The sequence below is a fragment of the Callionymus lyra genome, chromosome 15 (assembly GCF_982586985.1).
Source record: "Callionymus lyra chromosome 15, fCalLyr1.hap1.1, whole genome shotgun sequence".
Taxonomy (NCBI): domain Eukaryota; kingdom Metazoa; phylum Chordata; class Actinopteri; order Syngnathiformes; family Callionymidae; genus Callionymus; species Callionymus lyra.
In genome coordinates, this window is record NC_141832.1 from 24,306,499 (window position 1) to 24,334,154 (window position 27,656).

At 40.6% G+C, this 27,656-nt stretch overlaps 1 protein-coding gene, 1 long non-coding RNA gene and 2 other non-coding genes across 5 annotated transcripts; 3 read left to right on the forward strand and 1 right to left on the reverse strand.

Moving 5' to 3' along the window:
- Positions 1 to 4,672: 4,672 nt before the first annotated feature.
- sphk1 (sphingosine kinase 1) lies at positions 4,673 to 23,604 on the reverse strand. 2 transcript variants are annotated; one of them, XM_087809426.1, is made up of 5 exons: positions 23,134 to 23,604; positions 11,662 to 11,811; positions 7,895 to 7,989; positions 7,454 to 7,569; positions 4,673 to 5,811 (listed from the first exon to the last, which is right to left on the reverse strand). In XM_087809426.1, exons 1-5 carry the CDS (start codon positions 23,564 to 23,566, stop codon positions 4,908 to 4,910), a joined length of 1,698 nt encoding a protein of 565 aa, XP_087665552.1. In that variant the 5' UTR covers positions 23,567 to 23,604; the 3' UTR covers positions 4,673 to 4,907. The 2 variants fall into 2 exon arrangements, with proteins under 2 accessions (XP_087665552.1, XP_087665553.1); XM_087809427.1 differs by lacking the exon at positions 11,662 to 11,811.
- A 1,206-nt stretch (positions 23,605 to 24,810) lies between these two features.
- On the forward strand, positions 24,811 to 24,882 carry LOC148065482 (small nucleolar RNA SNORD49). The gene has a single exon (XR_015713476.1). It is a non-coding gene; the product is annotated as a small nucleolar RNA SNORD49 (small nucleolar RNA).
- A 1,791-nt stretch (positions 24,883 to 26,673) lies between these two features.
- LOC148065483 (uncharacterized) lies at positions 26,674 to 27,643 on the forward strand. The gene is made up of 4 exons (XR_015713407.1): positions 26,674 to 26,755; positions 26,892 to 26,939; positions 27,104 to 27,157; positions 27,336 to 27,643. It is a non-coding gene; the product is annotated as an uncharacterized LOC148065483 (long non-coding RNA).
- Positions 27,198 to 27,269, forward strand: LOC148065484 (small nucleolar RNA SNORD49). The gene has a single exon (XR_015713477.1). It is a non-coding gene; the product is annotated as a small nucleolar RNA SNORD49 (small nucleolar RNA).
- Positions 27,644 to 27,656: the final 13 nt, after the last annotated feature.

Consider the following 27,656-nt stretch of genomic DNA (forward strand, 5'->3'; position numbering starts at 1 on the left):
GATAATTGATTAAAGACAACACCAGTGCTGTGCTGGATACAAACAGCCACTCGTTTTGTTTTCACAGTGACCCTGGTCTCGAAAAGCGCTATATAAATAAATATTACTTACTTACTTACTTACTTATGTCCATCATGTCCTCTCTCCATATTTAAATTGTAGAAGGTTAAGAGTAAAACTAGCTGAGGGGGCACAAGCTAGTCAGTAAAGTATTATTCAACCATTGTTTATTACATTTAAAAGCTTTTTAACTCATTTTAATGGCCTGATAACAAAAACCATGAACCCATAAATGTTCCCTCCATAAGTCTTTTTTTGCACCACAAACCCTCTCACTAGAGAGGAAAGGTACCATTTTAGACCATTTAATAATATGGTACCTGAAGAGTTGCTCTTGAAGGGTTTCATCGTCAATTCTGCATAACATCCAATCCTCTGTTGCCATCTTGAGGAAAAGAAAGGTAAAACCTAAAGAAATATATACTTCTTTTTTTTTCACTCCCCAATTATTATTTTTATCGTTTATGAGATTTGTATGTAGCGTTAAAAAGTTATTCTAATGCATTAACCGTTGCTGATTTTACTTATTTTTACTATTTTAGTTATTCTTACATAACGTAACTGCGTTTGGTTTCCAACAGTCTGAGTGTGTTGAAAAGACCACTCCTTTATTTATAATATGCTACGAATACTATTGTAATAATCCCATTGTTATTATTATTATTATTAATATTATTATTATTTTAATTCCGAATGCCGTGCGATAGCGATTAATCGACATTTCAGTTAATAAATGACCATGATACCAAAATGACTTACACATATTTTAGCAGAACTGTCTTACTTACTTCTTGATACTTCGAAAATGCATTAAAAATGTTACACGTTAAATGTTAGGCACAAATTGACATTACACGAGAAGATGTTTTATTTAATCATTTTATTTGTATTAAAACAAACCCAAGAGTCACTTGCAGTATGGAAATGCACATTTTTAATATTAAATCCATTATTAAAGATTGAGTTACTTTCAACCAGGTCAATGTTAGAATTCCACTTTTAAAACCCAACACCAATATTCTATTACAAGTGGGTACATACTGTTGTGGGAACTGCCAATGACAAAAACAACATTTTGGTTTTCATTTGACTAAATAACAGTGCATCAGGCTTCTGCAACTTTAAGGCACGTTTTGATCACACGATACATTCGATCATACCAAACAAACCCCAAAATCTGAATTTCAAACATCGATCTTCATGGCGAGAAATGTTATGTTTCATTATTTATCCTATTTGTATGTGCTGAATTTATGATGCTTTATAACAGTGTGTAACCACAACAGCTCTTTTGTGATAATCTTGACGTTATAAAATAATATGTATATTCTGTATAAAACCAGTTTGTAACAGTAGAAGAGGGAAGGCAGCAACAACATAACTATGCCAGCAGAGGGAGCCCTCACACTGGATGAGTAGTTTTGCATAAACAACAATAATAGGCAGAATGAGAACTTCATCATCTACAGAATTACACCATAAAGCACCAGTGCGGCTGAGGGCACGATAAACACTACCAAATGTTCAAACAGTAGGGCTGAATGGAAAATCAAGTGTCAGGAAGTACTCGGCACTGTCGTGAACTTAAAGAAATGAACTTCAGCTTTATATTCAAACACCAACAGCTCTGGAAAATCTTCATACTCAAGCTTAAAAGTGAGAACATTTTTGAGTGTGTTAAATAAAAGACAAAGACTCCATGGTATTGAAGATCATGTAAGGAATCCACAGAAAGGCAAACTGGAGGAGATGAGGTGTTAAAACAGCATACTGTGATGTAGACAAGCATGAGAACACTTGATCTTGAGGTCCTTGGGTTTTGGTTCTGAGGTGACTGGAGAAAACAAGGGCAGCCCTGAACCAGAGGTGTCCACACTGAGCTGTTTGTTGAAGTGTTGCCATCCTGATGATGTTCGAATATCAACACTTCACACATTCACCCCAGAGTAAAAGGCTTTTTTGAACAATTTAAGTAACTTTCATGTCTTTCCATGTCACTCACTGGCAGATATTGATTGGGATGCTAAATGATGAAGCATTTTGGCAAATATGTTACTGTCTATTACTGTCTTTATTTATAGTGCATTTAGTGTCTCTAAATGAGGCTGATAGGTCAAAGTGAAAAAAGCATGATAGTGCAGGAAATGTGTGTTACATGTATGTATTTATGGGTAACATGCTGCTGCTCATGAATGATAATAACCCTATTCATGATCATTAATGTAGTCCCTTTGTGTTTCTAGGAAGTTGTGTTAAAACATTTTTGGGCATCAAAGTGTATTGCCCTGTTGTTTTGAGCTAAGTACAGCATAAACTGCTTAAACAGCACTTACACACACACAAGTGCCTGGAATACAATATTTCAAAGGCTCACAAATGAGGGTTCATCTGTGCTGTTGTCATGACCTGAAATGAACTGAATTACCGTTTTGTAATAATCCGAACATCTGTCATCTGCTTCACCACTCCACACAGCTGAGCAGTTCTGCAGCTCTCATCGATCACATCCCAATGAAGTGTGACCGTAAGGTTTCTTAATATCTCCCATGTAGCCCAGAACATGAAAGTCAGGAGACATTTTATCTGCAGCTGATATGATACCAGAGAAAGCAATGAATGAAGAGCTGGAACATCTTGACTACAGTGTGTTCCTGAAGATAAGCAGTGTTTTTGAACAGAACAGATGTACAAATGACAAAAAGTTTTTCCACACCAGAGAAAGGTAAGCAAAGAAAGTGTTGCTGTGTGCATATGTATCCACTAGATGGCTCTCCACACATCCCTGGTTCTTCTGTTTTTGTGATATGTTTAAATTCATGTGTAAAACTACGGAAGAGTATTAGGGCCAGTGAAGGAAAGAAGTATCTCAGAAGGGAGAATTCTAAGATTAAAGTCACAATTCTGAGAATCAAGTTCAGAATTTTGGGATTGTTTTTTCCCACTAGCCCTAATCCTCTTCCATAGAAAAATAAAATCCTGTGTTTAGTTGTACTTACTGCATCAGTTATTGAAAAAAATAAAGTCAAACTTTAGGACCGGATTCATAGGAGAGCCAAGAATCATTACATCTGCCAAGGAGCTGTTGTATTTGCTGCTATTGGTTTGTAAACAGCATAGCACTAACAAATGATTTTTGATTTGAATTGAATCCTTGAACTAGCTTAGATGTGTTTACATTTTGTTGTGATTTACAGATCATTGTCTGGGTCCAGCTAGACTTCCAACCACCACTGCTCACAACAACTCTTAGAAAACTCATAATGTAGTAGATTCATTAAAATATATCAACTTCTTTGTAACTAGGTTTGATTGACAGTTAGGAAAACTTGGTTTTAATTTACATTTTTCTTTTATTGTCTTATTACTGCATGCTGTTTTTTTTAATTTAGTTGTTTAAAATAGTCTCCTTGGCAGAGGGATGTTTTTCAGAAAAGGCCTGATTCGGAAAGCAAGTTTTCCTGGTTGTGAAAATAATAAAATAAACGTATCCCCATATGGATGTATCCCGCCTGTATCTCCACATGTATATATCTTTTTTGCATTTTAATATCAAAGCGTCACCCTTGAGATTCGTAAGTTAAAGCATAAATGAATCAAACTAATGAAAATCATTTGTGACACACGGGTATCATTAATATTAGCTGTACGGAGAGAGGAAAAAGTATCAACTAGGGATGGGAAGATGGTGGTGGTTGCCTTGTAGGGGTATCATATGCATAGTAGCAGCCATACCCCTCCCCCCTCACTAAGTGCTGCAGAGATGTAAGAGTGTTTGTGTACACGCGTGTGCGACCAGCACAGTCAGAGAGGGGGTTGTGTAAAATGTATGTTTCAGATGCAACACTGGTTATGGTGCAACTTCAGCTGTTAAGTTTTCTTATCCCAAAAAATAAAAAATAAAAGGTGAATTCGAGCCACTGACCAAAGGACGGTATTTTCATATCCACCATTCACAGATTAAAGCTTCGTCAACATCCACGAGGGATTATTTTAAACTTCTGGTTAGCCAGAGGAGGAGCTGACTCCGTCAGGACTCCTCAGCAGAGGCGGAAGATTGGCGGCTTAGTGTACAGCTGTACGGCGAGGGCGTGCCGTTCCAGCTGGAATCTCCCCGGACGGGGGGGAAAATGTGCTTGTCTTCACGTGGGTCTTGCTTATGAGGTCCGACAGCAGAGTGCACAACGCTCTCCTTAGCCACTGCATTACACCGCACTGTGCCAAAGCTGCTCATGCACAATCGCACACGTACACACACTCCAGTGAGCACAGACAAACATGAAGATCTCTCGCTCACACAAACACACACACACACACACACACCCTTCCACCACATCTAAACTGGGACCTGCCAGCAACTACAGCAATAATCCAGAGCGTTGACCCTGAATCAAACACTGCGAGGGGAAGACACTAAGGACGGGATGGCACATAAAAAATAGGCCATTTTTTTTTTTTCGTTTTACATTGGGTAGAAAAATAGAGAAGACTTTGAAGAGGCTGAATAAAATGTCTTTGGCACTTTTGAAAACACATTAAAAAATAGGGTTTTAAAGGCCAAAATGGAAAGCTCTCCAAGCCAGAAATAGATTAAGATAATCTGACTTCATCCATGTCCCATTTGCTTCACCACACCAAAAGGCAAAGCTCTTTATTTTCCAGATGACTTTTGTCGCTGCTCTCACCTATGGCCGCGTGTGCTCGGTCGTGGCTGAAAGAATGAGATTAATAGCGCTTAGCCACTCCCGTCTGAAGCCCGGGTGAAGAGGTACGACTTGTTTACCTCCTGGTATTGTCACCTCAGCACAATTTAGAATTGTTGAAGCTCAGCAGGAATTATTTTTGGGAGCTCACCCTCCTATGAGTCTCCCCAATCCTGGGTGTATTTGAGCCTGCACCGGCCCGTATTCCACCATTTCTCCATCTACCGTGATCACTCCTTCAGGAGAAATCGGCTCCAGCCGAAGAGCCTTCACTTTCTCGTAAACCAGATGAGGGCATCCACAGGCCAAGTGCGCCCCTTTTTCCATGGCGAGGAAAAGGCGAAGGAGCGCTGGCCTGGAGATCCCCGCCGTCACGTAGAATAGATGAATCACGCCATCGTCTGCCATCGCACCGGGAACTGTCCATAGATCCTCCGCCAGGTGCGACTGATAAATCGCCAGAACTAAGACGAAGTCCTCTTCCTTGACGACAGTCCAGCTCTCTGGTAGCGGTTGGTCCAGTTCTGGCAGCAGGGAATCCACGAGACGACTAGATTTACTCTCGCTCAGAGGTTCTGGTCTTTTGCTCGTGATCACATTGTTGGAAGAATTGGTGATGGTGTTCTGGTTGGATACTGTGCTGTTGCCGTTGTGCCGAGAGTTTTGGTTTGGAGAGGTGTCGGGAATAAGCTGGCAAGGGAGGGAGGAGCAGAGCAACGAATGCTGAGCCGTCGACGGCGGGACGTTTGCCTTTCCCTTCGGATGCTTGACCGAATCCTTCACAGGTAAGTACGCCAGTCTGCCTTGATACACTCGGAGGGACGCCAAGCGCACCAGGGTTCCCATCAGGAAGCGAATAGCTCCGACATGGCGGTACTTTTCACTCTCGATGTCCACGTCGGCCACGAAGCCCCAGGCAATGGAGAGGAAGGAGAAGAGGCGCTGTCTGGAGGCCAGGTGGATGGAGACGAGGTCCAGGGAGCCCACGATACCTTTGCACAGCATGAAGCCACAACTCAAGAGGAGCTCCTCGTTCCATGCTGGAGGAGCCCTGAAACACAAAGGACCCCATTAGCAGAGAATAAAAGTAGAACGATATCCTATCATGTATCTGCCTGCAGACTTCCAAGTTGACTTCCTGGAAGTCAGGAAGGAAAATATCGACCATATGCAATACAGACTCTATCCTGGGTCAGTGTCAATTTTGCGCTTAAATCCTGGATGGGAATACCAACTAACTAGGCTTAGACGGATTTTTTTAGAATTTTAAATTTGCACAATTTAAAAGAATGCAACATAAAGCTATAATAGATAATAATTCACCTCATAATATTATTAATGTAACAATTTGACGTACAAAAACAAGACATAAAATTAAAAATGTATAAGAATAATAGTGAATTACAACAATAATGAAGAGGAAAACATAACTTGAGTACGCAAATATTATATTCTCGATCAGGCGCACAACAGTGTATGAAGCGATACTGTCGGAAACAATAAGTGTTGACAAAATACTTTAGTTGTGTCCGTTTTCCTGTTTTATCTTTATGCTGTAAGGAAAATTACAACTTTACTGTAATCAATCATCTAGATTTAACACACATTTCAAATAGTCACTTGATTAACTGATAATCTTACATATTTAATTCATATTAAATAATCATTTTCTTGTATGGCATTCACTGACTGCAACAACTCACAGGCCCAGGTCGAAAAGCCTTTCACACACAGAAAGATTAAACAATCCCAGATTCCCAGCAAATCTGTAAGAACCTCTTTGAGAACTCACACTGAAAGACACAACAGGCCAGCAAGTCGCTGGGAATAGACTCTCTCTAGAAGACAACAACCTTTGGTAAATTTCCAGGACGACCACATGCGGCGGCCATCTTAGAATCAAGTGTTTACAGTTACTGACCAATCCTACATGTACAATTGACTAGAGGCGTTAACCTGAATATTCTACTATAAAAGATCCGCCATTTTGTGAGATCTTCGCATTCTGGCATTCGAAGACGTCTGCGATAGATCTCTCTGCTTGCTAGCGCCCGTGTTCACGTTCAAGTTTGTCTCTGACTTTTGCATAATTCACTAAACGAGCATTTTTCTTAAACTCATCCATGTGTCTGTCCTTCATTTTCCAGTGGTCGGTTCACCGGAACAAAAAAATCCCCACAATGCAAACTTTAAAAAATCTACTCAGGATGTCAACCATTATGTATAAATACAAAGCTGTCGTCTACCTAGTGCCCTAAATCAAAGTTTAGAATACCATCCAAATATTAGCCGTAACGATGACTGTTCAATATTTAACTAACCATCATAGAAAATACAAATAATAATATGTACTAGAGCTGCTTTAAGGGATCGTTGGAATCACTTTTCAGCTGTCAACGCATCCAGTAGATGGTAACCTTAACCTGATGTATAAGAAGTCTTATCGCTCTTAATGCACTACGTCTATAAATCCATTAAAGAAATCCCTAAGTAGTTTACACAAGCCATGAAATGTCCTTTCGCTGCACAGGGAAGCACTTTGTTCACTGGCTCTCTCTGCCCTCCTGAGGAATGATGTGCCAGGTCAGCCACTGGCATAATTACACATCTGGGATATAAATCATTCTTATTTTGGTCCTTGTTTTGTTTTTTATGTCTCTGAATTCAAATGGCTCATTAGTCGACTGACTTACTTCGAGTAGTGGTGAACGGAGGCAGCCAGGGCGTTGCCCGAGCCACCAGGTAGAATTCCCAGAGGGATCTGGATGGCCTCCTGCCAGTCCTCTCTGTCCATTAGCCCATTTATCACCTGAATGAACACAAACAAAGAGAATCAGAGTGTAAACTTGAGACACATGAGGAAAAGATGATGTGTTTCTCCTGCTTCACTCGTGTGCTGGCGTGGAGCTTCTACATATTCATGACCAATGTGGCTCGTAAATGTTACATAAAACGTGACGCAGGCGAAAGATTTTAATAAATGAGATTCTAGAGCTTTCTGGATTTGTGCCAAAAGGATCTTTGTCATGTCTGAGTCGGGATGAAAAATTCATGGTTAAAAGCGCTCCAAGAATAGAAACCCGACCGTATCATTGCCGTCGCTGGGAAAGAGAAAGAGGTGAAAGTGGAAGCACCTCGAAAAGTAGACCGTCTCCAGACATGATCACCAGGGCGTCCCACTGTGACAGGTCAGTCTTCCTCACCAGGTCCCGAGCGTGGTTCTGGTGTTCTGGAGAAGGAGGAAACAGGACTTTACAGACGGAAATCAATTCCATTAGACATCATCACTTCAGTTCCAAGATACGTTTGTGGATTTATTTTGGGAACCGCAATTCACATGACATCTAGACCCCAAATTTAGTGGGTCGGACGGCAAAAAAATTAACTCCAAGGCTGATGGTGGTCGCTATCAAGGCAGAAAGGTCGCAATTTTCAAAACGTTACTGTGGCCGAACAGACAGAATGTGGCCGCATAATTTTGGGAGGTCACAGATCATTGCCTGAACTTTTTTGGTTTGGAGGCATTGGTCAGAGGCCGCCACAAGGTCGCAAAGTTGGCACAAAAATGTGAAGTTTGTGGAAATCTAAATTTGTAAACTACACCTTTGCAGCCACTTTGCAGCCAAAAAGGCGTAGTATTTTGATAGAATAGTTAATTGTATAAACGACTATCCACGCAAAATTAAGACCGATTCAAGGTCAGCTTCTACCCCAATGATTGTTTTACTTTACAGCCATTTTGTCCCCGAAAATCGGGTGAAAAGTTGGCACTAAAACAAAAATGCAACAGTTTCAAGTGTGAAGTGAAGCTTTCGCCCACAGGGCCTAGCAAGTAACTAAAAATGACATTACATTTTAAAAGGAACACATAAAATAAGGCATAATGATTAATAAAGATAATGATGAATATGTCAATCACAACATAAACATTATCACACGTACACAAGTATAGAAGCGGGAGACAAGGTTACAACACAAGTAAATATACATATATATATATTTAATATAAAGTAGTGGGCAGAAAGGAGTGGCATAATCTCTCCTAAACTGATAGAAAATAAACATCATGTCATTATAACAGAACATGATCACTGCTGTGTTACGTTGTGTTCTTCTTGCTGCTTAATTCATTCAACGTAACAGAGGGAGTTGTTATCAAATGTTCACCTAAGAAGTTTGTTGCTCGTCTTTGGCAGCAACAGTCAGTGTGTCCTTTGTGTATTACACCTAAGTGGCTACGAGCTTACACACACACACACACACACATACACAGACACACACACACACACACACACACACACCACTAAGCTCAAAATAGAACACATAATCTACCAACAGATGAATTTTGTTTATTTTCACGAATACATTTGTGGTTTATCCGCAAAGCAGGTCATGTTTGCTTTGATTGTTTGTGAAGACAAACTAACTAGGCTTAGACTCAGCACTTAATTTTGCACAATGTGAAAGAATGAAACATAATCGATAATAGGCAATAAAACCACAGTGGGCTTAATTAAAACCTCAATGTTCCCAAGATCACAATAAAGTTGGAATGGATTTTTCAAAGGTTATTATTATATTGTGGTATATGTCATCTCAGTCCTCGGGTGCCCGTGGACGCTGTAGGGTAACAAAGTCACGTTCAAATTTAGAAAGGGTTCATCGGTGGACAAATCAGTGCAGTTGATGTCAGAAGTTGTTACACAGCACAAACTTAGAGGGCAAGCCAGCGAGAACAGGGACAAGGTCAAAGCGTGAGCGATGCTCTCTTCATCACCGGCCCTCGGGTCAGAATCACAGCGATCAGGCTGGAAAGGGATTCAATTTGTGTCTTATCAGTGCAGACATATCACGTTCGCTCATCCACTGGCTACTCAACAGCTCCCAGGCAGCTTAGCGGCTCGACAAACAGCTGGGACTCGCTGTCATCATGTGTGTGTTCGCCCTGATCGTGTGTGTGTGTGTGTGTGTGTGGAGAGCTGTTTTTCCCAGCCTTGTGTCGATGCTGTGGTCCCACTGCGGGGGGTCTCGGTGGACTCATCCCATTAACATTGGAGTCTCCGGCAGCTGCGGCTTCTAAGCGTAGTGGTGCTAGTCGTGCATGTGAGTGGAGGAAGAGCCAGACAGCTTCAGACAGAGGCAGCGACAGCCGAGGAGACAGTCTAGAACGGCAAATATTGACGTGCCGCCACAGTGAAGGTGGAGTTCCCTCAGGCCCGGTATTGATCAAGCACACTTTGAAGGAGCAGAAACCTCTCTTAACTCGCGATCCACCTGTCTTCCTGCTTTCCAGTTACTCATGTGGGAGAGGCAGGCGTGGCAGAGCGGAGTGGACAGACAGGCACAGGGAGTACGCTGCACAGCACTGCTGACTCAGCCCTTTGAGCCCACCGTGCTCAAGCTCTACTTCCTTGCCACTTCCTTATTCAAAATCACTGCCAGACCGACTGAAGCCAGTGATCCACTGCTGAAGTTTCAAATGTAAAGCAGTTATATTGGCACCCTGATGCTTGGCCTTGATATGTGGAACCAGGGTGAGGACCAGCTCTGGCTGCTGCATACACTATGTAAAAGGTCCACACTGACACAAGATGCTGCTGCTACATCCATTCTTTCGAGAACTGACCGAACGTGTCGTGCTGTTTAATCCAGTTAATCCATCCAGTCAATTCTGGCACATTAACAGACACGCCCGCACCCTGTGGACACATCGCACAGAACCGTTCTGTAGCAATGTCACTGATTTAATTTCACGGCGAACAAACATGACGTTTCTTACATCATCAAGTCCTTCAATTAAAGACGATTCCTTCTGCTTTGCCACTGACAAATAGCCTGTTATTGATATCTACTTTAAAATGCTACATGATTATTAAACCGATTTTCTCAAGAATAAAAACATTTTTTGTAGTTATTTTGTTCTGATGAATTTATTTTCATCGTGATTTAAGATGATGTTCCAGTAGGAGGGGAGCCTGAGCTTCTCTTATCCAGCTGCTGCCCACATAGGAATCAAGCTTCAAGATTTATTATTGTTATTATGCAAACATGAGACTCTCAGCATACATTCAAAGTCATAAATAGGGCACACAATAAAAACAGAAAACAAGGTAAAATGTTGAGGGTGAAGTGTGCAGTGTGCAAATTGTAGGTGAAATGTAGCCCAACCCTGGAAGATGTGACCTTATTTTATAGTATAATTAATCTAAGTTGATAAAAAGTAATTGTCTGGATTGTTCAATTTGCTTTTGAACTTGTTTTAAAAGCCATCATTAAAAACAACAAAAAATCTGGCCATAGTTTGAATGTCTCCTGACAAAGTTCTAGACGAGATATGAAGGTCAAGTGATTCATTTAAATAAATCTTAAAATATGTGATGAATCTAATTGCTTCGATTCACATATTTTATTTTTGGAATGTCTGTTTACAGCAGAACCCCTGAGCTGTCAGCAAAAAAAAAAGAGCTCGTTATTTTTCCCAGCCTCACTTCTGAGATGTATCAGAGATTCATCGTATGCACCGCCGAGCGTCTGCGGGAGGAAACAGCACGACTGCCGATCTGTTGATGTTGTCAGGCAGCTCGGCAGCTGGAGTGGAGGAGGGTGAAGGATGCAGCTCCAGGAATAAATCCTGTCTTTCTTCGGGTTTGACACGTCGACTTGTCAGGTGATGATACTTAACACTGTTCAAAAGTGAACAGCTAAGAGCCTAATAACAACTGTTGACGCTCTCTAATATAGATCATGTCTCTGTCAGAAGCTGTATTAATGTTCATTACACATTTCATTTTAGAGACTTTTCTCCTCCCGACAAATGATAGTGGTGTGTGTGTGTGTGTGTGTGTGTGTGTGTGTGTGTGTGTGTGTGTGTGTGTGTGTGTGTGTGTGTGTGTGTGCCCACCTGTGATGACGAGTGTGTAGGGAACAGAAGCCTCGGTCAGCATGGCCTGCACGTGTCCAGTGAAGAGCTGGAGCGCTTGACCACGCCCGCTGTTTGGGTTCACCAGGATCATGACTCTGCACGGCCTCCGGATCTCCGAGTAGATGACACCTGAGGGCCACAGATGGCAAAGATAAGACAACACATTTAAGTTATTTTAGAAGCTTTGAACATGTGGATGAAGGAGAACATCTTGATTTAAGAATGCTTTCAGGGAAAAGGAGAAGAGGAAGAGAACCAATGACCTACGTGTATAAGGATAAAAAAGATATTACCATTAACATTTGGGTAGTCAGTTGTTTAGTTGGGATGGATACGCATACTTGGTACCACGACAGCACCAGTTCATCTTCATGAAAGTTAAGACCCAATTTTTCAGAATTATATACCACTTTAAAAAAACAATAATTAACATGTTGTCATGTCAGAAATGTTGGATAAAACCTGACAATGGCAATCCCTACCTTGTATAAAAGTAGCCGTGTGCCAACTCCATTATCATCAGAGTGGTATATGGTGGTTAAGAAGTCATAGCAACAGTGTTTAGTACAGCAGAGGCTTCCCTCATTCACAGGATAAATCAATAAATCAATATAATACAATACAATACAATGTGTTCTATGTCTACTATAGGAACAACCTAACATTTCTTCAGGTGAAAGCTGAATCTCTCATCAAGGCATGATTTTAAAAAGTAGATTTAGGAATACTGTAATACTTAAACAACTCAGCGTAAATCCCACCATGAACCAAGATAGTTAACGGTTTGGTGGTCATAATAAAAGTAGACCTAGTAATGCCAGTGTGGTCAGTATTTGCGTCAGTATGTAGAATTACATGAAGTATTTCACAAAACAATGTTGAATTAAAGAATATCATTAATAGCATATATGTGACTTGCATGTGCTAGGAACGGAAAAAATTGTAATGGAATAACTTTTAAATGTTTCATGTTCTGGCATCTTGCACCTGCGCACACCGACCCTAGACTAGCTTTTTAACCATCTTTCTCTGAGGCTGTTACTAAGTCAAATGTGAATTCATGAAACTGTTGAGCGTCGCGAGTGAAAGAGCCGTAGATCCAGAGTTGCATGTTTACAAGTAATTGGCTTAAAGGCAAGTTGAAATGAAAAAGCGTTTTGATCCTCTCGGGTCACGCACTTGTTTCTGTGGATCAGAGCTGACACAAATGTGTGTGCAGGGCACGTACGACAGCATCTACTAATACATCCAGGTGCTGTAAGTGCTAAATAAATGACTAGCACAGAAGAACATGAACTCATTCACTTTCTTTTATGAACCCAGATGATCATTCAGTCTCAGCATGTGGAGTCTTCGACCAGTGGAGCTCAACCAATGACAGTACTAATAAGATTTTGTGCTCATAATTCAAGTTCAAGTTCTAGTTCTTTTATGTTTGCAAGACATACAGCATAATAAAAATGATAATAATAATAAAAATAATAAAAATAGTTAAAAAAAAAAAAAAATAATAATAATAATAATAATAATAATAATGGACTATTGTCAGGTGGGTCGTAGATACTGCAGGCAAGAAGCAGAATTGACTAACTTTAACACTTATTTATGCTGTAGTCAGAATATGCTGTAATGATATGAATGTTGTGTTGAATCAAGTTATACGAATTTTGTGATAAAATTGATTAACTACTGTCAAAGCCTGTTGGTTCAGGGCAAAAGCCTATTTCTCTGACTATATTTACTTGATTTACGGTCTCCCAAATTCAATGAATGAATTTCAACATATGATGCTAAATTAGTTAAATTTTAATTTATATGATATATATTGTTTTTCTGAAAGACAACTTTACAGCGTACAACTTAATGATAACACCTTTAAAATCTTACAAAATCCCAAATAAAAAAGATCATAATCATCATAACAATTTGTACGAGTAAAGTTGTTGACAAACAAACAAAAACAACCTTGGCCACTACTCTAACACCTTTTAAAATGAACTGGTATACATTTAACTGTGACCCCGGCAAACTGGGAAAAGTGTAACAAAATCTTGAGCGAGATGTAATATCAGGTTAAACATTTGTTTTGTGTTTTCTTCATTCTTTTCATCCCCCACGCCTACTATTGTGCACGGTGATAATGGTATGTAGGCTATCCCAGCTACATAGGCCAAGAGGCCAATGACTCACAGTCATTAATGCTTTTTTTTTCAATTCCGGGAGAACCAGGGTATCTGGACCAACAAAGAAAAGTCTGCCTCCTCACCAATGACAGCTCATCGAAAGAGTTTCACGACAGGAGACAAAGAAGTTTGTTGTGTCTTGTGAGAATGACAGAGACTAAACATCAAGACTTGGGATTGAGGTCACATCCAGCGTGTTGACCTCAACTCAGTTCTGTTTAAAGTGTGTAATCATAACAGTTCTCTCAAGACACCTTAGAGTTGAAACTTTATGAGGGAAGAGTAAAAATGGAAACAACGAATCTCAATAAGACTTGCTGTTCCTTGACTGTGCATATCATTTCCCTCAGAATAAACTCCCATCGAGTCTTCAAATCTCCTGCTGCAGACATGATGAAGACATCTTGTTCCAAGTCTGACTTACTCTAGCTTCCTTCTTGTGATGTGACCCTGACAGTCTGAGGCTCTACTATGAGACAAAAAGTCTGCTTAAAGTCACCATTAGAGCATTACAGATAATTCTTTTGGAAAGTCTAGACGTCTCAGTTGAACACAAACACTGCATAATCCACACAAGTATTTGCAGAGTACTGTTTGTCTAAGTCTAAGAGTACATGGAAGCGGTAGTGCTGGCCGTCGTAGTAGTTGTGGGCCCTCGAGCTTCTAACTTCGTCTGCGCGTATGTGTGTTTATGACGATTATTATTTTATGCTGGCCCACTTTATTTCTCCTTCCTTTATGTTCCATCTTTGATGCTCACTCAAACTGGTGACCCAATTCCACTTCCAGTCATGAAGTATATGCGATAATGATTAATTAACTGTGTTTTTAATGATCAATGCTGACTTTTCATCTTTCTGTCAATGACGTTTATGGGCTGGAAAAACATGTCAGCTCTCTTTTTTTCCATCACTGGGGGAGTGACAGAGGAACCTCACGCTGTCTTGCTAACATCTCTCTTCCTGACAGCTTTGATGGCGCAGACGTGCAAACACCACATGCAGCTCGGCTGTAGAATATCTCCTGAAAAGCCACCAGCAGAGAGAGAGCATGAAAAACACTCTGGCACAAGGCAAAGTTGTGACTCCACTGACCCACACAGAGGTGTCATTGTCCTTCAAACTTTATTGTGCAGGAGCGCGTGTGGCATTTACACACAAAAGGTCATCGCTACACTTCCAGAATATTGTCCACGCAAACAAAAGAAATTGGTATTTGAGCATCGGATGTGCTTTTAAATCCGGTTTTCTAGACTTTGCCGGGTGTCGGCCCACAAAGGGAGGGCTTAAACAGTAGTACAGACGTGAATGAAACCTTGTTGCAGTGCATTATGGGACTTGTAGTGTGGTTGTAGTGGTAGATGTTGGTGAATTATAATTTAAGTGTTTTAAACCTGCATGTGTGACAGTATTACAGGGGAATTTAATACATTTTAAAAAACGTGGTTTTAAAAAGTGAAAAGGTTTTGATTCAATTTATTTGACTTTTGGCTCATCACACAATCATTACAAGAGTAATTTAAGAAATTTAGTACTGTGTACAACTGTGTACAACTGTGTACAACTGTGTACAACTGTGTACAACTGTGTACGACTGTGCACGACTGTGCAAGACTTTTTACAACTGTGTAGGACTGTGTACAACTGTGTACAACTGTCTACGTCTGTTTACAACTGTGTACGACGATGTACAACTGTGTACAACTGTGTACGACTGTGAACAACTGTGTACGACTGGTACTACTGTGTAGGACTGTGTAGGACTGTGTACAACTGTGTACGACGATGTACAACTGTGTACAACTGTGTACAACTGTATACAACTGTGTACGACTGCGTACCACGGTGTACGACTGTGTACAACTGTGTACGATGATGTACAACTGTGTACAACTGTATACGACTGTGTACAACTGTGTACGACGATGTACAACTGTGTACAACTGTATACGACTGTGTACAACTGTGTACGACTGGTACAACTGTGTACAACTGTGTAGAACAGTGTACGACTGTGTACTACGGTGTACGACTGTGTACAACTATGCATGACTGTGTACGACGATGTACAACAGTGTACAACTGTGTACAACTGTGTATGACAGTGTACGACTGTGTACAACTGTGTACGACTGTGTAAGACTGTGTACGACTGTGTACAACAGTGTACGAACGTGTACCACTGCATAAAACTGTGTACAACTGTTTATGACGGTGTACGACTGTGTACGACTGTGTACGACTGTGTACGAACGTGTACCACTGCATAAAACTGTGTACAACTGTTTATGACGGTGTACGACTGTGTACGACTGTGTACGACTGTGTACGACTGTGTATGACTGTGTATAACTGTGTACAACTGTGTACAACAGTGTACGAACGTGTAAAACTGTGTACAACAGTGTACAACTGTGTACAACAGTGTACGAACGTGTACCACTGCATAAAACTGTGTACAACTGTGTATGACGGTGTACGACTGTGTACAATAGTGTACGACTGTGTACAACTGTGTACAACTGTGTACAACTTTGTTTTATTGTTATATATAATTTTTTGTTTTAGAGACAAAATACATTGAAAGTGAACATTGAAAAAATAAATGCACATTAAATGGAAATCCCAATAATCAGGAAAAAGTGGCAATTTGATTATTTTCCAGGACGGTTCAGCCCTAATGAATAATAACCATGATATGTATTATGGAATATCTTATGTTGTCTAATTTCCGCTGTGCAGCGTATTATGACCGAAATTTTAGAAATTCACTCAGCTCTTTGTTGGCAAAGCGCTTTCACGCATTGCTAATATGAAGAAGATGAAACATGACCTAGCACGGAAGCTAAAAATAATCCAGCAGTGTCCTTGTAGGATAAAAAAGTGCCCCTCCTCACCCCCATCCACTCTCCTTCACCTTCCCGAGGACAAAAGCCCTGAGCTGAACACCGACGAGAGGCAGACATACAATGATGTGGACGTACAGAAGTTATAATGCTCTTGTCATATGAGTAGTATATGTGAAAATATAACCAAGTCAAAAATGCCTGCCAATCAATCATATCCGTCAAATTAACAATATAAGACAGGTGGTCATAATGTAAGAGGATACACGTTTGGAATAATTGTGAGGAGATTTTTTTCATTCTTTACATATTTTATTGACTATTCAGAAAATCACTTATATCCGGAAATGTATTTGTGTTAAATCGGTACAACAGTACCAGGACCTTTGTGATTTGGGGAATTTTCAATGTTTTGACAATTCAAAAACTGTCCAGTTACATCTAAAAAAGCAGGTTAATCTGCATGAGGCGGGTCTAAAGTTAGTAGAACATCAAAAATAGTGCAATTGGTGCATTTAAGTGCATTATGTTTATTTAAGTCAACTTTATTGGCATTTTTATTAACATGTAATGGACAAACAACATACAATTTTTTTATTTATGTTATTTTTTCAGTTTCATTCTACAGAACAGATATCGCCAGAAACAAATTCAGTGAAGCTGTCGCTTTAAAATGTGTCACTTTGTTTACTCCCATTTTGTAGCTCACTTAACAAGATGTACTGTCTCAACCTCGAGGCTGTTTGTTTTAGTATTGATTGGTCAATGGAACTCTCCATCATTGATGGAACCTTTCAAGGCCGTTTTCTTGAAAACTAAAGCGTCCCAAGCTTTTCCACCAGATCTAGGACGGTGTGTTCTTAATAGAAGTCAAAGACCTACAGCGAGGTTCTGTCCATCACTTAAACTCTACCGGTAACACGCACACTCAGGCAAGCAGGCGAGAAGAAAAGCTGCATGTGTCAGCGCTAACAAGTGCTGCACTGAGGATGAAGTGATATTTGTCGGCTCGCTGTCAAAAGTGCATCCCTTGACAGGTTTTAATGGGGCCATCTTTTTCCTCCGGTGTCCTTCACTGATTTGTAGCATTCAAGCAAAAAAACTTTTTTGTTTTGGATCGGAGGCAAATATTTGTGGATATGTGAGGAAAGTTTGACACGATATATCCAGACGTCTGCAAACAAGCTAAATTCCAGGGTTGAGTGGTTTGCGGAGGAGACGGGAGGAGGATGAAAGAGTACAAGCGTCGCTCTCTGCTCACTGAGGCAGGACGGCTGGAAGTCTGGAAGCCCGAGCCAGAAGGGGGGGAGGAAGAGGGGAGGACGAGGGGAGCTGACAGGCCATCGCAGTTGTGTGTCACGGAGCAGGACAAAAAGCCTCAAGCGGGACTCGGATGCAGGCTGGGGTCAAAGGTCGTCTACTGGCGGAGTAGTGAGCTTGCGGAGGGAGGCGGCACACACCTGCTGAACTTTGGGCCACAAACATCTTCGTCGGCTCTAGTTTGTCATGATATATATCTCGGCATCAAATGAAAGATAAGAAATATGATGCTGCTTTAATCGTGAAATGAGGTTTCCTGCTGTGACATATTATTACAACATTCCCTTGAGCACACACATGAATTATCATATCTAAGAAAAGCACTGAGCAACTCAGAATGTATATTTCTCCTCAGATCCCTGCTGAGTTTGTAAAAGCAAGATGCTTAAAAACCAGAGAACCAAACAGACCCAAAACAAAATCAACATATACAGAAAATAATGACAAGATTATAACATAGGATACCATTATTATGGGAATCTCTCTAAAAAGAACACATATTTTTTAAACAACTTTGTTAATTGTTATATATTGTTGTTATTGTGTTTTCTACTTTATCCTCCCTCTCCCTTTTTTTCCATCCCTCTGTTTACAGCAGGTCAACACTGAGTCTAGTTTTTGCTCGAGGTGATTTTACACTTCAAATAAAGTTTGTTATGATGAAAAATGGTGTTAATAAGATTGGAACGTTCAATTCACGTTGAGACATTAAATACTCGTCTATATTGTAGATCCAGTATTTCACAGACGACACAACATTGATAACCCTTGTGTAATCTCAGGGTCAAGATGAACTGAGGGCCACCAGGTCACCCTGACACAGACATAACACAAGTGTTAATCACTGTTTAATTATTTTTTTTAATGAAACGACTTAATAAGTTTACAGATTCATTTAAAATGATTCTCCTTTTCAAATGTCACAGAGGTTACTGTAAAAGATACTACACATTAATTCAAGGTGTGTTTATGAGAATTTCTATTTAGTTATTCACTGTTAAAAGAGAAAAATAATATTTTCCATAATGATCCAAGTATATACCCCTGTGACATCCCTTCAGAACTGGTCATCTTAAACCCTCGTAGCAACTTTTCGGGAGGTGCGCTCGAAGAAAAGAATCTAAAGGTACTGCTTGTGAAATCTGTGACACACCGGCAGAGAAGAAAAGAGCCAGAAGTAACGAACTACGCCACGAGTATGAAAAGTCAAAACATGTCAGTGTCTCATTATGCGGCGTCCAACCCTTCCGTGGGTCGCTCACAAGAGGAGAACTTTAAAATCTGCTTTGAGTCAGCGAGTCGACCAGTGAATAATACTGTTTGGGACAAAGAGCGCGCGGGAGCGTATCAGCAGGCCTTATTATTTCAGACTGATTTATTCCGAAGCCTGCAGAGGCTGTGACGAAGATTAACATGCCCGCTGAAGTAGATCAAAACAACTCCCAACTAATTGGGAGCAACTTGAAGAATGAAGTGATATAAATAAGGAGCCACTGTTGAGCGAGCGCTTTTCACACTCATTATCTGACTTAATAAAAAATCTTGTGCCGCCGCCGTCGCACTCTTAATCCAACCTTCCCATCTGCACATGCCACTCAATTAACTGCGTGGCGAAAACACAACCAAGGATTAGAGGATCACTGTGACTTTCAGACGACCTCTACCAGAAGGAGAATGATCTAATGGCATATTCAATCAGGATAAATGTGGGGGGCTTGGAGCAATTAAAGGGGAAGGTTTCTTCTCTTGCAGTGGTTGAGACATTTGAGAGGTAGTTAGCTTGAGGTATTTCAGAAGGATTTTTTCTAATTGGCTATAAAAGTGTTCTTGGTCTGTGAGTATGTGTGGGTTAGAGAGGAGGAAGATGAAGGTATATAAGGAAGATGGAAGAAGCTGGGGAGCCCTCTCAAGATGGGGGGATAAGATCAAGGATTTCAAGCATCACTGGATCTTGTTCACAAGTTAGGGAATAATGGAGCGTAACGTAACGAGAGACTCAGATTAGTGCTGATAGGTACTTGCGACATGACCCCAGCAAAGAGATAGAAGACCAAAATGAAGGTATAGCATAAGTTGATGCTTTGTGTTTTTTATTCTTTGCACTATTTTTGTACACAGTGTGGTATTGGGCTGGAGGCTATCCCAGCTACATAGGGCAAGAGGACCCAACTCACACCTACCATCAATTCTGTCTTCGCTGGTGTTGCTCATATTTTATCAATGTGATCAGTCGTGTGTGGCAGCATCATACAAACAAAATGTACTCCACAGCTCGGCTGTCTCTCTGTAGTGCCTTTGTTTAGAAGTTAGAAAGTTTAGTTGAAAAGAGAGAGTCAGAAAAAGTTCTGTCTTGATTTGCTCATTAATCTGAAATTAGGTGTCGAGCATGAACCATACTTGAACTTTTCCCCAACTCCACCTTCTATTGCAAAACACATTTTTGAGGTCTGGTACGGAGCAACTCTCGTATCGCCTCAAGCAAAGTCATTACTTTAAGTGAACGTTCACCCGAAATTCCACCCGTTTTCTACTCACCCTCATTTCGACTAAAGGTTAGGATTATTTTCAGAGTAATATGTCTTGTATTGAAGCCTCAACATGATGAAAAAAAACTTTAATAATTCTCCAGGCTTCTCAGCTCCAGCTACATGTTTACCCTCATTCAAACAAACACATTGCAAGTGTCGGATCCACCAGCCTCTGATGCCATGCAAAAGCTGATTCTGTGTCAAGCTTTTCTGTCTTCATTTCCACTCATCATGGGGTTCCTCGTAAGATTCTCCTCACTAGCCCAAATAGTGGTGCATTTTCACGTACATTCACTTACATAAATATGTATTTTTTCCCATCATAAACATCTTCTGTGCTTTTTTTTCAAAAGTACATTGTAAAGATGGAGCTGTTTCAGCCGCACACACTAAAAACCAATTATTACACATGCTAGGCACTTTACTACAAGTTAAGTTACGACATAAGAGACTTCACATCGACGATGATGCTCATCTTTGGGGCTGGGTTGCCCGTTACATCCTCCATTGAGTGAAACCTTCAAAGCCTGGGGATTGGACACCTTGAGAAAACTACAAATCAGGCATTTTCAAAGCACATAAAGCTGTACCTCCAGTGACTGAGAACAACATGCGGACAAACGGTCGCTGTCTCCATGTGGACCAGGCAAGATGACACAGCATGAATCGACTGAGACGTCATGCTTGACGTTATGACTCAGTAGTAAACCCTGGGCCGGGGCTGCCAACACAAGCTTAAATTAAAGAAGTCAATTAAGTTAATTAAAGATGCAATCACATCAGAATCCACCACAATAAGGCCACAAGTGCAGGCTATTTGAAAGCTCTTTGATGAGGCCAGTGCTGGGGGAGTTACCTACTGCTCAGGTTACCATCTGTTCTCCTGCCTGGCATCATGTTTGTGCTGGCGTCTGAGCAGAGGAAGGCTGGATGTGGTGGCGGACAGTGAGGCCAGTGTCCCTGCCTGCTCTCTGTGTTTCACCTGCAGGGCAGACTGTATCCTCTCACACACCTTCTGCTTTCAGCCGCAGTGTGGTCCTGCTGCTGACATGCCTCACATCTCCTCAAACAGCCTGAAAACGACTCACTGGTGTGAACCGTCTCCACCGCTCCCTAATGAGCGATCGGCTGATTAGCTGCGTAAACACTTTTGTATTCTTCTCATGTTAATTCATGTGGAGCGACACTAATGAGGCTGGAAAACAAAGGAAAGCATCTGCATCTCAACAAGAAAAAAATAAGGCGTCTATTAGGACAAAGTATCCAAAACTGGCCTTGTTATGATGCTACTGTTCGGCTGTTATGATGAACACTCGCTGGGAGCTGAGAGAACTGACACTCGTTGGACAACTAGGCTCAGGAAGTCCAACACATCTGATGTTAGATTGATAGTATAATACAAGTTCAATAAATAATCACGTTTGATTTGATTATCCTTATTCTATAGCCATCTGACCTTGAACAAACAAAACAAAAAAATTGACGCTGCAAAATATTTTGTCACAAATGGCCCACGTGCCGCAAGTTTAAAATACTGTTGTGGTGTAGCAGCAATTGGTTGCAACCGTTGTCATGACCAATTTGTTTTTGAAATACATTTTTTAAAGACATTCCAGCAAAAAAAAAAAGGTTTCCCAATTCAGGCAAAAATCCTCTTTAATCCCATTTTTTATCAAGCTGTCATTTAGCAGACAAACACATTTGAACACAACAGACAGATTTATTTCGAATGTCCTTGATTTGAAGGAATTTATTGGTTCTTTCATCCATTTAATTGTATATTTAAATCGTTGTATTCAATGTTTCAAACTGTCAATCAACCATGAACATGTATACAGGCTGGGAAGTAGAGTCTTTTATTTGAGATGTTACATATTAATGTAACACGGGCAGATAATGGTATTTTTTAAATAGGTTGAAATATTGAGTGCAGGTATTATACTATATATATCGTTGTTTTTCTTTGATCTATGTTCTTTGTCTTTATCTTTAGACTTAGATTGTGTCATCTTGTTCTTTCTCTTTATGTTCTTGTTCTTATTTTATTTTGATTTATTTTTTATCTTTCATGAAAAATTGCTGTATTTTCTGTGGCTATTGGAAAAAAACTATTTCCCGAAGGAGACCTCCTGAGGGATCAATAAAGTTTTACCTTACCTTACCTTAACATTATTAAACGTCTAGAATTTAGATTTAATTCCTATAGAATTAACCGTTTTGATTCTGGATCAAACTTTTCTCCTGTTCTCTTCATTTCTTTAAGCTCATTAAGATTAATGAGTAATTAAAGTGTTGTAGCAGAAGAAGGACCAGAAGAGTGACAGCAGGTCGGTGGGCAGGACAGCAGGTCCAGCAGGTCCAGCAGGTTTCTCACAGAGAGTGAAAGAATGTGACCAGCTTCTGTTTCAAAACCGGCCTGGCTGGCTTTTATGTATCTCTCAGGTGGACTCGGTTCAGGTTCCTCTGGTGTGACCCAGAAATGGGGTGATCGAGTAAATACATTTGCAGGGTCCAAGCATAGAGCCTAGCCCCCCTACAGTGAAGTTGTGAGGTGAAGTGTGTGGATCAGGCTCACCGTCTCTCCGGGGTCTCTGCCGCACAGACGCGTCTCTGATGGCGTGAGCCCACTTCTCAGCCTCCTGGAGGTTCCTGAGCGGGTCCTGGACCAGCGCCACCCGAAAGCACTGCTCCACCCTCTGCCGGGTCACCCCTGCGCTCATCCAGCGCCTCTTGAACGGGTAGAAATAGGCGGTGAAGTAGGCGCCCACGTCCTGGCCGTCCGGACCCCTGTAGGACCTGCAGCCCACACAGTCCGCCAGGTCGAAGACCACCGTGGTCCTGCCGGGCGACGAGGAGATCCTCCGGATGGTCAGGGCGCCCTCCGTCAGGCTCACCGAGAACCGGACCTTGTCGTTGAGCACGTCGGTGAACTCCCCGTACAGCAGCATCCCCGCGACCCCGTTGAGCTGCTGCTGCTGGCAGGGAGGGTCCGGCACAGAGTCCTCCATCCTGGACGCAGAGAGCGCAGCGTCCCGCAGGCAGATGGCGGTGCTGTTCTGACACTGGACCAGCTACCAGTCTGCCCCGGGACCTTTGAGCACGGCAGGCTGTGCGAGCAAAAGTCCCACTCTAGTGGCACAAAAGAGGAACTGCACCCAATTCTGAACGAACACAACCGTCCTCAGACAACTTCCCAAAAAACATGGTTTATCTGGAGCAGACCAGGGCAAAGTGCGGGGGGCCATATGTGGCCCTTGGCATGTTTCCTGTCCAGATAGGTAGAACTTTATTGATCCCTCAGGAGGTCTCATTCGGGAAATTGTTTGAATCACATTAATTCAAGTTTTGGTAATGAGAACTACACGCAATCTATCATTATTTTTTTGTTATTACTTATTCAACTATTTTCTGAACTAAACGGAATACTAACTATGCCATTTAAATTAAATTTGAAAAAAAAAAGAAAGTGTCCGAATTTTATTTAAATTCAAAACTTAAAATCAGCGTGATCTAAAGACACAGCAATTTAAATAATGCTAGTTTAAATGATATTTACCACCTTGTATGTTTGTATTCTTAGATTAAAAATCTAAATCCTGTACATCACAAGAGAAATATCAAAAAAATACATTTGATTCCAGGTTGAGGTTAATTTTAAGACATGACAATTTCACTGTTTTAAAATAAACGTATTCATTGTGTCACCAATGTGGTGAATCTTGTCCGTTAATAACTATAATAGATGTCCAACCATGAAGCCCTCTTTTATTTTGCTATCATCCTAAAACCCAAATGTGTATTTATATCACACCATTGAGAGGCGTAACTTCCTCAATAAACTACAAACTACTGCAATACTAAATGTCGTCTGATGTGATAACTGGTGATTGCAAAGGTTCTTTGACTGTTTCAATGTACAAACCTTAAATTACAGCTATGACCTGATGTCATACCCAAAAGAGTACATAGATGGAAACTGAAAAGTTACATTAGCTCTACATATGGTGACTAGTTTATCTGTCTGAACTGTGTGAAGTCATGGTAACCTGAGGCTTAACTTTATATTTGTTTTCTAACTTTTCACTTTGTCATTTTCAGAGTCCAGAAGGCCAAAATTGAATGATTGGCAAGCAGACAGAATTGCATCAATCGACCCCAGATTAATGGAATGAACAATGCACTACAGAAGTATAACATGAGGATCACCATCAAAAAGTATGTTGTAAAGTCTGCCCTGAACTCGCATCCATATTTCTGTGATTAAATCTGATGCAATAGGAAGTGCCGTCTTATGCGATAACTGACGATTGCAATAGTTCTGAGAAATGATTGTTATCTGGACTCTTAGATGTTGCGTGAGTTTTCATGTCTCTAAATATATTAACTTTGAGATGCATATAACGGTCACAAAAGCAGACCAAACTGAAACGATTGTGGTTCTACCTCAATCATGGTTTATGTCACAACTTGACCGGTTTTAATTTAGCTAACTTTTTGGTTAAATTGTCCAAATATTTGCCTTATTGCTGGCTGAGTTTGTCTTGAATTTAATTTCAATGGAATAACTTGAACTGCAGTAACTCAATGTACAGAGAAGATGGTTGGGGTGAAGTTTAATTTTTGCTTCAGCCTAAATAGTCTTTAGTGCCACAATGTCAACTTTGTAAACATGAACTTGACATGTGATCATATATGCCTGTGTATATATAACAGGGTTAATTAATTTAATTAATTTGTTTCAGTTTTGTTTTCAATGGCACTCTCAATTGAGCGACACATATTTGGCTTGTTTAAAAACAATTGCATGTTTCATCTGTTTCCATAATTTCTCAACTAGTGGAAGCAAATCCTTCCAACACCACTTCTTCAATTTTGCTAATTAATGCACATTGAAGAATGACAGCAGTTAAAGCCCTTACAGCCACCATAACAATTTAACAGATAAAAAAAAATACTTGTTGATACCAGTCTTTCCCTGGACTCTTGAGCATGTCAAGATTTACGGACAAAAGTCCTCCTCTAGTGGAAAAAGGGAGAACTGCACCAAAGTCTGAATGGGAACACAACGGTCTTCAGAACTCTAAAGGGCCGGGTCTAGACAGGCATGTATGAGGGGGCAGCCACAAATCTTGAGGGGGCATTGTGCTGTTACTTACTTACTTACATGTAAGTTTGAGGGGGCACAACATTTATTTGAGGGGGCCAGGCCCCCTCTTGCCCCTGCGTAGACCCGGCCCTGACTCTAACAATAATATTGTGTAACAAAAAAAAACCAATACAATAAATAACATTGTGTACATGAAACTGAAAGTGACCATATGTGTGTCTTTGCCGGTATGTTTCTGGTCCACATCAAACTCCCTTAAAATGTTTATAAAAAGAGAAGAAAATGAATTCAAGTTTTGCTAAAAGAAACCATAATGCACACAATCCATGTAAGAAATGTTAGAATCAAGTATTTATTTTTCTGTTTTATGAAGTGAACAAAAACATTAACTTGCTATTTTATGAATATTTTAATTAAATGTAATTTCAAATGTCAAATCAGAGTCATCTCTCTTATTTTGCGATCATCTGAAACCCAAAGGTGTATTTATATCACACCATATAACTTCCTCAATAACTAACTTTTCCATCAACCACACGAGAGTTCAGCCTCTTGTGTGTCAATGGATTCATTCACATTTCAGGGTGAGAAATACTTCTCTGGTCTCATGGAACTAGTGGTTCTGGGTGTGGTCAGGAAACATCTGGAATCGTTTCAAAGCACCTGGAAGGACGTTTTAAACGGAGTCGGTAAATATGATGACGTCACTCATCTTCAGCTCCAGATGAGTGACAGGTGCTCCGAGTCATCATCAGGTCAAACATTGACGTTTCTTCGTTTAGATATGATTTTCAACTTTTCTGCTAAATTATTTTTTAATCATAACAGTGTGACTATTTAGACGGAAGTTAAATCACAATAAAGGAATGTACCTCTAATAATAATAATATTTTTTAAACTACGTGTACGCGCTTCGTTAGCCACGCCCAGAAGTATGACGTGTACAATGACGGCATATATAAAGAAATCACACGCGCCTTCTGACCTCACTTCCTCTTCTCAGATGCGCTGGTGTTCAAACATGACTGTTCTGAACAACTCTCAACTCTGTCTACAACTATGGTTGAAAAAGAGAGACCCTCCATAAAAGGTAATTTAGATCAACTTAATCTCTTGTGTGAAGTATTTATTGAGGGTTTTATTCAGCTAGGCTAGTAAAGTTAGCTGTTAGCTGCACAGAGAGCACGTGTTGAACGCATGCTAACTAGCATGTGTTTCTTCCTCAGATCTCCATGGAACTTGTCAACATGTGAAGGACTGTTGAGTAGAGAAAGGTGAGAAGTTATGAAGGTGTTTCTCCTGCCATTCCATGTGAGTGATGATTTGTTATCCCTGACTGAAATCTCAGTGTTGACAACTTTTATATCTGACTTTGTTTGTGTTACTTCGTGTCGTGTGGTGTCTTCAATTCGTTGCTAAAACTATATTCTGATCACAGAATCCAGCTCTCGGTGAATGGAAGCAACACTGATCATTTCTCTCTGAGAAAAAGGTATGTTGTCAAGTCTGCCCTGAACTCATCACATCCATATTTCTGTGATTAAATCTGCCGCAATAGGAAGTGCCGTCTTATGCGATAACTGACGATTGCAATAGTTCTGAGAAATGATTCTTGTATGGTTGGTTTGCTTTCCTGCACACAAGGTCTAATTCCTACTTTTTCTTTGAAGGCTTTACTGTCCAGGCCTCATGGAGTCACAACAGGCGTCCTAAAGGGTCCAGAGTCACTTTCTTTAGAGATGGAGTGAGAAGCAAGTTCATCAGGAAGAGGCTCTTGGTAGGACCGCTAGTCTGTGTTGAGGTGGCTTTTTCCTCTAAGATGCCTCCTAGACTAGCTGAGATGTTCAGTGCATGTCACGCCAGTAGCAGACCAAGTGGATGACCCAGGATACGCTGTAGAGACTGTTCCCGGAGCAGCTGAGAGTCTTGGTCTAGAATGTCAGGAACGTTTGCAACAAAAGCTGTTCATTTGTGTGAACGTGATGAATAAA

Bases quoted from the DNA above. Each gene is read 5' to 3' on its own strand.
- sphk1 (XM_087809426.1), bottom strand. From the start codon at position 23,566: ATGGAGGACTCTGTGCCGGACCCTCCCTGCCAGCAGCAGCAGCTCAAC. The intron at 7,990-11,661 runs GTGGGCACACAC...CTCCTTCTCCAG, and splicing joins CTACACACTCGTCATCACAG to AACACCAGAACCACGCTCGG. The intron at 7,570-7,894 runs GTGCTTCCACTT...GTGTTCATTCAG, and splicing joins GAGACGGTCTACTTTTCGAG to GTGATAAATGGGCTAATGGA.